Genomic DNA, 14,022 nt, shown 5'->3' with positions numbered 1-14,022 from the left:
CATTAAATCCCCAAAACAAATTTGCATAATCAGTTACAAATGTTGCGCCCAAGGCTGTACCACGAATCTGTAGGAGAAAATCATTTGCAAAAAGAAGTTCATTCCTGGTTAACAGGAGCTCAGCCATTTTTATGTATGTACCATATGTATGTATGTATGTATGTATGTATGTATGTATGTATGTATGTATGTATGTATGTATGTAAGCAAATAAATGAGTAAGTAAGTAAGTAAGTAAGTAAGTAAGTAAGTAAGTAAGTAAGTAAGTAAGTAATACCCCAGGAGATTAAAGACCCTTATTGTTTTAGGAAGATGGAAGGGGACATTCATAAAGTGGATGGCTTTATAAATTAATATTTTCTATGAAGAATCCTCACTGAAGATGAGAGACCCTGATGATGTTATGAGTGGTTTTCACTCTCTGCTGTAGGATGTTAGACACTACAACAGAATACAGTTTTCATCACCGACAGTGTTACAGCTGCACAGGATGCTCTCTATGATTCTTCCGAATGTAGTAAGGCTAAGATAGGTGAGGTTTGTTCTGCTGTATTTGCAGGAAATTAAGACACTGCTGGGATTTTTCTGGCCCAGATGAGGTCCTCTGTGATGTGCCCCAAAGACTGTCCCCATGATCACAGCAGCAGAGGAACACAGATTGACCACTTGGGTTCTCCTGAGCTGTACTTTGCAGCAGTGTTGCGAGTCGTCAGAGTAATCATGATCTCAGCATCTAATGAAATGTAATGTTCAAGCAGATTAGCAGTTTAGAACTCCTGCCTAAAAACTCAAAACCAATTCAAAGTGAAAGTTACTCTTAAAACTTATCACGCATATATTATTCATTGCTGTGATAAAAACAAAAGCCAAACCATTGTACAATTTCCACTTTTCAGGGACAGTTGAGCTGTGGGTAGTATTGCTGCCCAGTTCAATGTTGAGCTCAGGTTACTGTCGATGTCGAGGTTTGCATTTTCTCCCCATATTTGTTGAGGTTTCCTCCATGTTTTCTGCTTTAATCATATTCCTCCCTCACTCCCAGTTTTCCCAGGAATGAATCATGGGATGAATGAACGAATGAATGAACTGATATCTAATAATCCAAAATGTGCCAAGAATATTAAGTCTTCATAAATCATGAGAGAGATCGCAGAGAAGGAGTGTTTCAAAGGAAATGAGTATTATTATCTTTATCAAGGATAATAATAAGAGAAATATAAGAATCTCCATCTCCCCGGTCCAACAGTAAGTCAGTACTACTCCTTATATACACTCACACACACACACACACGGACATCCCCATATACACATTATTCCTCACTGTCAATTTTGGTTTTTCACTCAATTTTAAATTCAGTGTTGTGTTTGAATTCTGTTTTTTTTTTGTGTGTGTAGTTGTATTGTGATTGTTTTGTATAATTGTATTGTATACAAATAAAAAAAATGGATCTCAACACAATAAAAAATTTAAATAAATAAATAAATCATGAGAGAGAAAGAGAGAATCCCCCAAAAGTGCATGTAGATTTCTCAGAATCATTGGCAGAACTGCTTTCAGTGGAACAAAACTGTGTGAAAGTTTTTGTACAGTGCAGTTGGATTTCCTGTCACTGTGGGCTGCAGAGCACAGTAGTATAGTGCAGAGTCTGATACAGCAGCAGAGGAGATGAGCAGATCCACTTCTTTCTTCTTTTCATCAACTTTAGCAGAGAGACGTGGTGGGATTGAGTCACTTTTATATCCTCTTTCTGATATATAAAAAAGGAATTCGGGTTTAGATTTTGAATATTGTCTGTACCAGTGCAGGTATTTGTCTGCAGCACTTGAGTCATAGCTGCAGGACAGAGTAACATCACTGCCTTCATCTATGACTGACTGAGTGAAAAGTGGCTTTATTGAATCTGCCATGGAGTCACCTGTCATGGAGAAGAGAACATAATGTTGTTGTTTTTTTCCATTTCCACCATCAAGCCAGAACTACATAAGTCAGACCCACATTCTGATTTTTCTTCCCACCACACAGATTAATGAATTGCTAATTCAACACTTAATATTTCTGCAATAACAAAAAGTCAAAGTTAACTCACCGAGTGAAAGCCACAGACACATGAATATAACAGTGAACATGATGAATGGTCTCAGCTGAGTGAAAGTATTCTTTCTGTACTATGATATGTTCACATCATAAAGGTTCATGAAGCTCCAGCCCACAGCACCACATGACAGTGTCACCATTGTTACTGACAGATTGTTGATTCTTACTGAAGCATCCTGGCTTTACATTCAGCCTCACATGGGGAACCTGTCTTCAACTCCGACTGTCAGCAGAATTCATATACAGTGCCTTGAAAAAGTATTCATATCCCTTGAACTTTTTTCACATTTTTCCACCTTACAACCACAAACTTAAAAGTTTTTTATTGAGATTTTATGTGATAGACCAACACAGAGTAGCACATAATTGTGAAGTGAAACGAAAATGATAAATGGTCTTCAAAATTTTAAACAAATAAAAACCTGAAAAAATGTGGTGTGCATTAGTATTCAGCCCCCTGTGCTCTGATACCTCTAAATACAATCCAGTGCAATCAATTGCCTTCAGAAGTCATCTAATTAGTTAATAGAGTCCTACTGTGTGTAATTTACTCTGAGCAGAAATACACTTGTTCTGTGAAGGCCTCAGTGGTTAGTTAGAGAACACTGAAGAACAAAAAGCATCATGAAGACCAAAGACTCACCAGACAGGTCAGGGATAAAGTTCTGGAGAAGTTTAAAGCAGGGTTAGGTTATAAAAAAAATCCCAAGCTCTGAACATCTCAAGAAGCACTGTTCAATCCATCATTCAAAAATGGAAAAAGTATGGCACAACTGCAAACCTACCAAGACATGGTCGTCCACCTAAACTGACAGAGCGAGCAAGGAGAGCACTGGTCAGAGAAGCAGCCAAGAGGCCCATGATCACTTTGGAGGAGCTGCAGAAATCCACAGCTCAGGTGGGAGAATCTGTGCACAGGACATATAAGTCGTACACTCCACAAATCTGGCCTTTTTGGAAGAGTGGCAAGAAGAAAGCCATTGTTCAAAGACAGGCATAAGAAGTCCTGTTTGCAGTTTGCCAGAAGCCATGTAGGGGACACAGCAAACATGTGGAAGAGGTGCTTTGGTCAGATGAGACCAAAGTTGAACTTTTGGGCCTAAATGCAAAGCTCTATGTGTGGCGGAAAACTAACACTGCTCGTCACCCTGCACACACCATCCTCACTGTGCAACATGGTGGTGGCAGCATCATGCTATGGGGATGCTTTTCTTCAGCAGGGACAGGGAAGCTGGTCAGAGTTGATGGGAAGATGGATGGAGCTAAATACAGGGCAATCCTGGAAGAAAACCTGTTGGAGGCTGCAAAAGACTTGAGACTGGGAAGGAGATTCACCTTCCAGCAAGACAATGACCCTAAACATACAGCCAGAGCTACAATGGAATGGTTTAGATCAAAGAATATGCATGTGTTAGAATGGCCCAGTCAAAGTCCAGACCTAAATCCCATTGAGCATCTGTGGCAAGAATTGAAAATTGCTGTTCACAGATGCTCTCCATCCAATCTGGCTGAGCTTGAGCTATTTTGCAAAGATGAATGGGCAAAAATTTCAGTGTCTAGATGTGCAAAGCTGGTAGAGACATACCACAAAAGACTTGCAGCTGTAATTGCAGCAAAAGGTGGCTCTACAAAGTATTGACGCAGGGGGGCTGAATACTAATGCGCATCACATTTTTCAGATTTTTATTTGTTTAAAATTTTGAAGACCATTTATCATTTTTGTTTCACTTCACAATTATGTGCTACTCTGTGTTGGTCTATCACATAAAATCTCAATAAAAAACTTTTAAGTTCGTGGTTGTAAGGTGGAAAAATGTGAAAAAGTTCAAGGGGTATGAATACTTTTTCAAGGCACTGTAATTATAAAAAAATCAATCATTCGATTCTGTTGAAACATAATCTAATAAATGCATTATTAAATGTTTAAATTTCCTGTTATATTTGTTTTTATATGTGGTTTTGCTGCATTAGGGGCTTTGGCCTGATCTGAAATTGCTGTAAATAAATCATGATGAATAATTTAGGATAACAAATTATAATCACTATTATAATGTGAGGGCGGCACGGTGGTGTAGTGGTTAGTGCTGTCACCTCACAGCAAGAAGGTCTGGGTTCGAGCCCTGTGGCCGGTGAGGGCCTTTCTGTGCGGAGTTTGCATGTTCTCCCCATGTCTGTGGGGGTTTCCTCCGGGTGCTCTGGTTTCCCCCACAGTCCAAAGGCATGCAGGTTAGGTTAACTGGTGACTCTAAATTGACCGTGAGTGTGAATGGTTGTCTGTGTTTATGTGTCAGCCCTGTGATGACCTGGCGACTTGTCCAGGGTGTACCCCGCCTTTCGCCCGTAGTCAGCAGGGATAGGCTCCAGCTTGCCTGCAACCCTGTAGAACAGGATAAAGCGGCGAGAGATAATGTGATTGATTTATTGACTTTGTCATAACAAAGCCTGTTATTTCACTGAGGAAAAAAACAGTTGCTGCTCTTGGTCATACTATGAAAGATGCCAGCAAGCCATGAGGCTTTAAAGAGAGCAAGAGAGAGAGAGAGAGAACTGAACTGGATGTTTAATTTATTTTGTGCTTCTTATTTTCTCCCTGTAGCCTAGTGTGCTGCCTGGCATTGCATTATATATAAAAGTGCTATGTATGTATGTATGATGAAAGAGAATCTATGTTCTTGTAAAAAGTACTATTCATAATAAGAGGAGGCAAAATCTCTCGGGGATGTAAGCAGGGTCTGAGTACTTGGCCCATTATAAGATAGCTGATGATGCCATCTTGTGGAGAAAGGTGAAAGACTTTAACACACCCTGGGTTTTTTGCTGTTTGTTTTTTTCCTCTTTAAATCAACTATGTCCAAATTTACCCTGAAAAAAAAAGTGTTGCTGGGAAAAATAAGTTTTTTTTTTTTTTTTTTTTTTTTTTTTTTTTCCTTCCACAAATCATTACAGCAAGTGGCGGCACAGTGGCACCGTGGTGTAGTGGTTAGCACTGTCGCCTCACAGCAAGGAGGAATGGGTTCGAGCCCCGTGGCCAGCAAGGGCCTTTCTGTGCGGAGTTTGCATGTTCTCTCCATGTCTGTGGGGGTTTGCTCCGGTTTCCCCCAAAGACATGCAGGGTTAGGTTAACTGGTGACTCTAAATTGACCGTAGGTGTGAATGGTTGTCTGTGTCTATATGTCAGCCCTGTGATGACCTGGTGACTTGTCCAGGGTGTACTTGGCCTTTCACCCATAGTCAGCTGGGATAGGCTCCAGCTTGCCTGCGACCCTGTAGAGCAGGATACAGCGGCTAGAGATAATGAGATGAGATTACAGCAAGTTGTAATTTGCAGAACATAACTTTATGCAACTCCTGAACTTGTACAGAGCCTCAGCTACATCACTCAAGTTCAGAATTGGTCTCAACCACACACCCTGGGGACCTTTCTGTCAAGCTTTCTACCGAATGTAACACAGTAAGCCTGGGAAATCTCATTATCTCTAGCCATTTTATCCTGTTCTACAGGGTCGCAGGCAAGCTGGAGCCTATCCCAGCTGACTACGGGCGAAAGGCGGGGTACACCCTGGACAAGTCACCAGGTCATCACAGGGCTGACACATAGACACAGACAACCATTCACACTCACACCTACGGTCAATTTACGCTACGTTCACACTGCAAGGCTTAATGCTCAATTCCGACTTTTTTGTGAAATCCGATTTTTTTGTGAGGTCGTTCACATTAACAAATATATGCGACTTGTATGTGATCCTCAGTATGAACGAAAAGCGACCTAAAAGTGTTCCGCATGTGCACTGCAGGATACGACGACGTCACACGCAGTGAGCATAGCCAGTGTTTACGGAAGTAAAACCGCCCGGTTGCGGTATGACCCATCCAATCTAGCTTGAATAGCTGCATCCCCCCAAATGGAAATCAGCTCCCTAACCTCTGCGTCCTTCCATTGAGAAGATTCAGAACCTTCACAGCCCGAAGCGTCCCTCGCATTGATGTCATGCGCATGGGCGCAGATACGTTTTTTGAACTGGGGGGGACAAAAAACTGGGGGGGGACAAAGCTGCCAGCAAACCAACTCCAACCCCGATATGCCTGTCAAACTTGTTGTTAGTAACCATAGCAACCAAGCTCGAGCTCACAACCTGTGCAGTCTGCGCAGCTCAACCAACCGAATATCAGTCTTTGTTTTGTTTTATGTGAGTTGTTGCAACTATGTATACACTGCCGTGCACCTCAATAAACTGAATGGTAATTAGTCTTTTGATTTTTCCGTGAGGTTTGCCTTATGCAAAGAAAGACAGCATAGACGTTTTTTCCTCCCTATAAGTGGGGGGGACCGAACGAGGTGAATTTAAATATGACTCGTCCCCCCCTCTATCTGCGCCCGTGATTATGCGCCATGTTGTTGTAACTTTTTTGAGAGACCCGCCGCCTACTTCAGCGCAGAATAGTGACATTTGTGGCTTGTTGATGACGTGTAAGTCGGATGAATGCGACCTGGCGGTTCAGACTGAAGTCGCATATGAAAAGAGCGGATAGGAATCGGAATTAGCACCACATATCCAAACGGCCTGGGTCGGATTTGAAAAAATCGGATCTGTGTCGTTCATATTGTCAATAAAAGATCGGATACAGGTCACATATGGGCGAAAAGATCTGATTTGAGTCACTTCAGCCTGCAGTGTGAACGTAGCCTTAAGAGTCACCTGTTAACCTAACCTGCATGTCTTTGGACTGTGGAGGAAACTGGAGCACCCGGAGGAAACCCACGCAGACATGGGGAGAACATGCAAACTCCACACAGAAAGGCCCTCACCGGCCACGGTGCTCAAACCCGGACCTTCTTGCTGTGAGGCGACAGCGCTAACCACTACACCACCATGCCACCCAGCCTGGGAAATATCTTTCAAAACAACATCTTTCCCAAATAAAGATTTTTTTTTTTTAAGTTGACAGCAGTAGCCATCAAATATTTTAACAGAATGTACAATGAAATTGGAGTGCAGTGCAGCTGTGAGTCAAACTGGGGTTGATTAAGCTGCATTTCATTATACTGTATGTAATGCCTGTATGATTTTCTTTGAATAACAGTGGATAACATCATTTTAAACTGAGTAAGAAAATCTACAGTCAAAGCAAAAGTTAAAATATTAAGTAAATAAGGTATTTTTTTTAAATTAGATCTAGCTGAGAGATACTACTGTGTGAACAGTGTGTGAACAGTGTGAGCCAATTTGTACAAAAATATAGCACAAATATGGTTTTGTTTTGAGGCTAAGTAAAACAGTATTTAGGTTGGCTCACTGACCACTGACAAGAAAAAAAAGTGGCACCTTTTAATAAAGAACCTTCAATGTTGGGGGAAAAAAACACATTTGAAAATCGGGAAATTTTTTTTTCTAATTTTGGTTTATTAAACCCCTTAGTGCTCAGCCCTAACAACACACAAAATTAAACAAAGTTAAATATGAACTAGATAGAACTCGATGCCAACGGCATCGATGGGGATGCCTCCGCCCGGTAGACTACACGCCTTATTAAGTTGTGATTTGGGGATGGACATTTGACCTTGCAGTAATCTTGACCTGGTGAAATTACTTGTATTAGCCTTGGAGATATTGTGTTCACAAGGTTTTTGGACAGACATTTGACCTCACAGTGACCTTGACCTTAGACCTTTTGATCTCAAAATCTAATCAGTTCATGTTTGTCCCCAAATGCACAAATGCTGAAAGTTTGGTGAAATTCCTTTCATCTGCCTTGGAGATATTGTGTTCACAAGGTTTTTGGACAGATATTTGACCTCACAGTGACCTTGACCTTAGACCTTTTGATCTCAAAATCTTATCAGTTCATGTTTGTCCCAAAGCACACAAGTGGTGAAAGTTTGGTGAAATTCCTTTCATTAGCCTTTGAGACATCGCGTTCACAAAGTTTCGGGATGGACGCACAGACGGACGCACGGACAGACGGACAACCTGAAAACATAATGCCTCCTGCACCTTACGGTGGTGGAGGCATAAAAACTAAACTTTCCTGTACTCAAGGTATCATCAGAAAAAGAGAAAGAACAGTAAAGAGTGACAGACAAGTTCACTGTTTCTGACACAGCAAGTGTTTTGTCAAAGAAATGGAATTAGATGAGGATTTATTCTCATAAAAGTTTAGTCACACGTGGACAGTTATGTTGTTTTATCAGAATGGTGTCTCTGAACTTAACTGAGCTACTAAGAGTAACCAGAGCAGGGGTTCGGATAATATATATGCAGTGTGTATGATAGAAGACCAGGTATACTCTGTCACAGAGGTTTTATTGTGAAAAGTCGTGTTCTTCATCAAAGAACTGAACATCTCTGGAGGATGTGAGCAGGGTTGTGTGGTTCTCAGTACTTTGCCCACAATAAGATAACTAACTTCTCTATCTAGTGTTCACCAAGGAGAAAAACCTTTACACATTAATTAGGCATATCAGGTAAAAATTTAAATTCAATCCAAATTGCTTGTAATTGCTCTCATTGAATTCAGAATTGAATGCAGAACAACATACTTCAGACAGAATTAAAATGTTTATCCATTCTTGAGATATTACACATCAAAGATTGAAAAAAAAAAGGCTTAATTTTTAGAAAACTGCTATTAGGATAACATGTTTCTGTGTGGAGTTTGCATGTTCTCCCCATGTCTGCATGGGTTTCTTCTGGGTTCTCCGGTTTCCCCCAAAGACATGCAGGTTAGGCTAATTGGAAGCTCTAAATTGACCGTAGGTGTGAGTGTGAATGGTTGTTTGTCTCTATGTGTCAGCCCTGTGATGATCTGGTGACTTGCCCAGGATGTACTCCGCCTCTCGCCCATAGTCAGCTGGGATAGGCTCCAGCTCGCCCGTGACCCTGCACAGGATAAGCAGTTATGGATAATGGATGGATGTTTGATCTCAAAAGCATTAAGAAGGCAAGAATTTGCACTAATTAACTTTTGTCAAGACACACCTGTTAATTGAAAAGCATTCTAGGTGACTACCTCATGAAGCTGGTTAAGATAATGCCAATAGTGTGCAAAGCATCATCAAGATAAACAGTGACTAATTTGAAGAATCTAAAATGGGATGCATATTTTTTTTAAATACTATTTACCACATAATTCCAAATATGTGCCATGTGTTATTTCATAGTTTTGATGTCTTCAGTATTGTTGTACAATGTGGAAAATAGTCAAAATACAGAAAAAAAAAACTATGAATGAGTCAGTGTGTCCAAGCTTTTGACTGGTACTGTATATAAAAATCTATTAGGAAAGAGTTGTTGAATCCAGTTGTAAACATTAACAACTAAAATTAAATATTCACGACATGCTTTCTGATCTATCTGGGGATTAAAAATACAAAATTCCCTTTTGATAAATTTACCGAGATACTTGATCATTCAAACTTTTAAGAAGTGATTCTTAGTCTTTCCTTCATGCTTCATACTGAACACTGCAAAAGAGCAGGAAACAAATAATGCACCAATAAATAGGTCAAATCTATTTGTGGCAGTGGGGGCGTGGTCAAGCGCCGGTCTGTGACAGGAGGGCGGAGTCAGGGAAGGTAAGTGGCAGAATCACTACACCTGATGCCAATTAACCTGTGTTTGTGTGTCTTCCCAGTGACCGTGCCCTAGATAAAGAGAGAGAGAGCAGAGGAAGAGAGCTCTCTCCTGAACCAGATACTTGGGTGTGTGTGTGTATATATGTATGTATGGAAGAGAGTGTTTTTGCATCTGAAAAGAGCAAAATAAAAAGAGTTATGGAACTTTATTCTGGCCTGCCATCTTTCTGTGCTCCTCCCCCTCCTACGAACTTCCACAGTGGTGCCGAAACCCGGGACAGAGCACAGGAAAAGAACAGCCCCATGGAGTCCTCCCCCTTTGCAGACCTGGTCCACGTGCTCGCCATGGCCCAGCAGAGCCAGCACCAGGCGCTAGTCACCCTCCGGAAGGAGCAAGAGCGCCGGTTCGAGGCCCTGGTGCTGGCGCAGCAGGAAGATCGACGGGCCTTCCGGCACCTCCTTGCGTCGGCGGGGTCCACCATCTCCACCGCCGCAGGCCCTTCTTCCCTCACCCTAGCCAAGATGGGCCTGCAGGATGACACCGAGGCCTTCCTCACGCTCTTCGAGCACACAGAAGAGGCCTCGGGCTGGCCAGTGGAACAGCGAGTGGTGCGCCTCCTACCCCTGCTAATGGGCGAGGCGCAGCTGGCCGCGCTACAGCTCCCCGCCGACTGCCGGCTGGCCTATGAGGACCTTTGCCGGGCCGTCCTCCATCAGGTGGGGCGCACCCCCGAACAACAGCGACAGCGCTTCCGCGCTCTGCGGCTGGAGGAAGTCGGCCGGCCGTTCGCGTTTGGCCAGCAACTCCGGGACGCTTGCTGGTGGTGGTTGAGGGCCAACAACCGCGACGCCGAGGGAATCCTCGATCAGGTGGTGCTGGAGCAGCTCATCGGCCACCTGCCAGAGGGAACCACGGAGTGGGTCCAGTGCCACCGCCCGGCGTCGCTGGATCAGGCCATTGAGTTGGCGGAGGACCATTTGGCGGCTGTTCCGACGGCAGGACAGCGGACATCCTCTTCTCTCCTCTCCTCTCTCTCTCTCCCCCTCTCTTCTCCTGTGTCTCGTCCTCGCCCTGTTCCCCCACCGCGGAGGCAGGGGCCGGCCCCATCCCAGCCGGTCCATCGCACCCGCGGTGCCCTCCCATTTTTCCCTTCTGTGTCTGTCTCTTCCCCCCCTCAGGTGAGTGAGCCCCAGGGCGCCGGTGCAGAGAGGAAGCCCGGGCCAGTTTACTGGCGCTGCGGGGAGCCAGGCCACCTCCAACAGCAGTGTTCGGCAATGGAAGTGGGCGCAGTGGTTCGGATCCCCGATGCGCCAGGAGCTGCCCTCGATCGGGCCGGAGCGTATCGCATACCGGTATCCAAGGGGATATCAGGCGTTGGTGGATTCTGGTTGTAATCAGACCTCAATTCACCAAAGCCTGGTGCAAGACGAGGCATTGGGGGGAGCACAGGGGGTGAAGGTGTTGTGTGTGCACGGGGATGTTCACAGCTACCCTTTGGTGTCGGTCCACATTTTTTTCCGAGGGGAAAAATCTATAGTAAAGGCAGCGGTTAATCCTCGCCTCACCCACTCGATAATTTTGGGGGCTGATTGGCCGGGATTTGGGGAGTTGATGAGTCATTTAGTGAAGAGTGGGTCCTGCCATAGTTCAGCAGGGGGAGGTCCCGGTGTCGCCTTGGTGGGAGCAGCTGTCACAGAGCCGTCTACATCATCTCCGCAACAGAGTGAGGAGCCACAGGCTCCTCCCTCTCTCAGGGAATCCCTGGTGGATTTCCCATTAGAGCAGTCGTGAGACGAGACTCTGCGGCATGCGTTTGACCAAGTGAGAGTAATCGATGGTCAAACGCTCCCGCCGAACGCCACCCCGTCCTTCCCCTATTTTTCTATTATGAAAGATAGATTATACCGAGTGACGCAGGACACTCAGACGAAAGAGCAAATCACACAGGTTTTGATTCCAAAAAGCCTCCGGGAATTGGTATTCCAGGTGGCTCACTTTAATCCCATGGCTGGACACTTAGGGCAGGATAAGACACTAGCCCGAATAATGGCCCGATTCTATTGGCCGGGGATTCGTGGCGATGTCCGTAGGTGGTGTACGGCATGCCGCGAATGCCAGTTAGTAAATCCAGCGGCCATTCCAAAAGCGCCTTTGAGCCCTCTACCATTAATCGAGACCCCGTTCGAAAGAATTGGGATGGATCTCATCAGGCCATTAGATCGGTCAACATGAGGGTACCACTTTATATTAGTTCTGGTGGACTATGCAACGTGATACCCAGAAGCAGTGCCTCTCCGCAATATCTCAGCATGCAGTATTGTGGAGGCACTCTTCCGCGTCATCTCCCGAGTTGGAATCCTGAAAGAGATTCTGACTGATCAAGGCACCTCGTTTATGTCACGAACACTGAACGAACTGTATGGGTTATTAGGTATTAAGCCGATCCGCACCAGCGTGTATCACCCACAAATGAACGGTTTAGTTGAACGGTTCAATCGCACCCTCAAGAATATAATTTAAAAAATCGTAAGTGAGGACGCACGTAACTGGGATAAATGGCTCGAACCCTTGTTATTTGCAGTGCGAGAGGTCCCCCAAGCCTCCACGGGGTTCTCCCCATTTTAATTATTATATGGGCTTAAGCCGCATGGCATTTTAGATGTGTTGCGAGAAAATTGGGAGGAGGGACCTTCACCAAGTAAAAATGAAATTCAATACGTTATTGACCTGCGCGCAAAACTCCACACACTCACACACCTAACCCAGGAGAATTTGCGGCAGGCCCAAGAACGGCAAACTCACCTGTACGACAGGGGTACGCGCCTTAGGGAGTTCACACCGGGAGATAAAGTACTCGTACTGTTGCCCACATCGAGCTCCAAATTGATCGCCAAGTGGCAAGGACCCTTTGAGGTCACACGGCGAGTCGGGGACATCGACTATGAGGTGAGGCGAACGGACAGGGGTGGGGCGCTACAGATTTACCACCTCAATCTACTCAAACTCTGGAACGAGGAGGTCCCCGTAGTGTCGGTGTCGGTGTTTCCGGAGAAGGCGGAGCTGGGGCCGGAGGTTCAAAAGGGAGCATTGGCATCGCATACCTCTCCGGTCCCCTGTGGAGACCACCTCTCCCCGACCCAACTCACGGAGGTTGCCCAGTTGCAGACCGAGTTTTTGGACATGTTCTCGCCCCTGCCCAGCTGCACCGACCTCATAGAGCACCACATTGAGACGCCCCCGGGGGTGGTAGTGCGTAGCCGCCCTTACAGGCTACCCGAACACAAGAAAAAAGTGGTTTGGGAAGAACTCGAGGCCATGCTCGAGATGGGCATCGTTGAGGAGTCCCACAGTGACTGGAGCAGCCCAGTGGTCTTGGTTCCCAAGGTCGACGGGTGGGTCCGGTTCTGTGTGGACTACAGAAAAGTCAACGTGGTGTCTAAATTCAACGCGTACCCAATGCCTCGTATTGATGAGTTGCTCGATCGGCTAGGCACGGCTTGTTTTTACTCGACGCTGGATTTGACAAAGGGTTATTGGCAGATCCCCTTGACTCCATTATCCTGAAAAAAAACGGCCTTTTCCACACCGTTCGGCTTACACCAGTTTGTCACACTTCCTTTTGGGCTGTTTGGGGCACCCGCTATGTTTCAGCGGCTGATGGACAGGGTCCTCTGCCCCCACGCCACCTATGCGGCAGCATACCTCGACAATATCATTATTTATAGTAATGAATGGCAGCGGCACTTACAACACCTGAGGGCCATCCTTAGGTTGCTGAGGTGAGCGGGTCTCACAGCCAACCCAAAGGAGTGTGCGATTGGGCAGGTGGAAGTACGGTATCTGGGCTTCCACTTGGGCAATGGGCAGGTGCGTCCCCAAATTAACAAGACAGCAGCAATTGCGGCCTGCCCGAGGCCTAAGACCAAAAAGGGGGTGAGACAGTTCCTGGGGCTGGCTGGCTACTATCGTAGGTTTATACCTAATTATTCGGACGTCACCAGCCCGCTGACTGATCTCACTAAAAAGGGGGCACCAGATCCAGTCCAGTGGACGGAGCAATGCCAGTGGGCTTTCTCTAAGGTAAAGGCTGCACTGTGCGGGGGGCCACTGTTACACTCCCCTGACTTTTCTCTCCCTTTTATGTTACAGACGGATGCGTCAGACAGAGGGCTGGGGGCAGTGTTGTCCCAGGAGGTGGAGGGGGAGGACCGTCCAGTGCTGTACCGGTACATCAGCAGAAAGCTGTCAGTACACGAGGGGTGCTACAGCATGATTGAAAAGGAGTGCCTCGCGATCAAGTGGGTGGTCCTCGCCCTCCGCTACTACCTGCTGGGACTCCCTTTCACCCTC

General features: G+C 45.5%; 1 gene segment (V, D, J or C); it reads right to left on the bottom strand.

Moving 5' to 3' along the window:
- Nucleotides 1-1,617: 1,617 nt before the first annotated feature.
- Nucleotides 1,618-2,127, bottom strand: LOC132887208 (T cell receptor alpha variable 12-3-like; the record flags this gene model as incomplete). The annotated part of the segment is given in 2 exon segments: nt 1,618-1,916; nt 2,088-2,127. Coding segments are annotated over 2 exon segments (339 nt in total), but the record flags the coding sequence as incomplete, so codon positions are not given.
- Nucleotides 2,128-14,022: the final 11,895 nt, after the last annotated feature.

The sequence above is a fragment of the Neoarius graeffei genome, chromosome 1 (genome assembly GCF_027579695.1).
Source record: "Neoarius graeffei isolate fNeoGra1 chromosome 1, fNeoGra1.pri, whole genome shotgun sequence".
Lineage (NCBI taxonomy): Eukaryota > Metazoa > Chordata > Actinopteri > Siluriformes > Ariidae > Neoarius > Neoarius graeffei.
The sequence above is the reverse complement of the archived record's forward strand: the minus strand, read 5'-3'. Positions and strand labels throughout refer to the sequence as shown.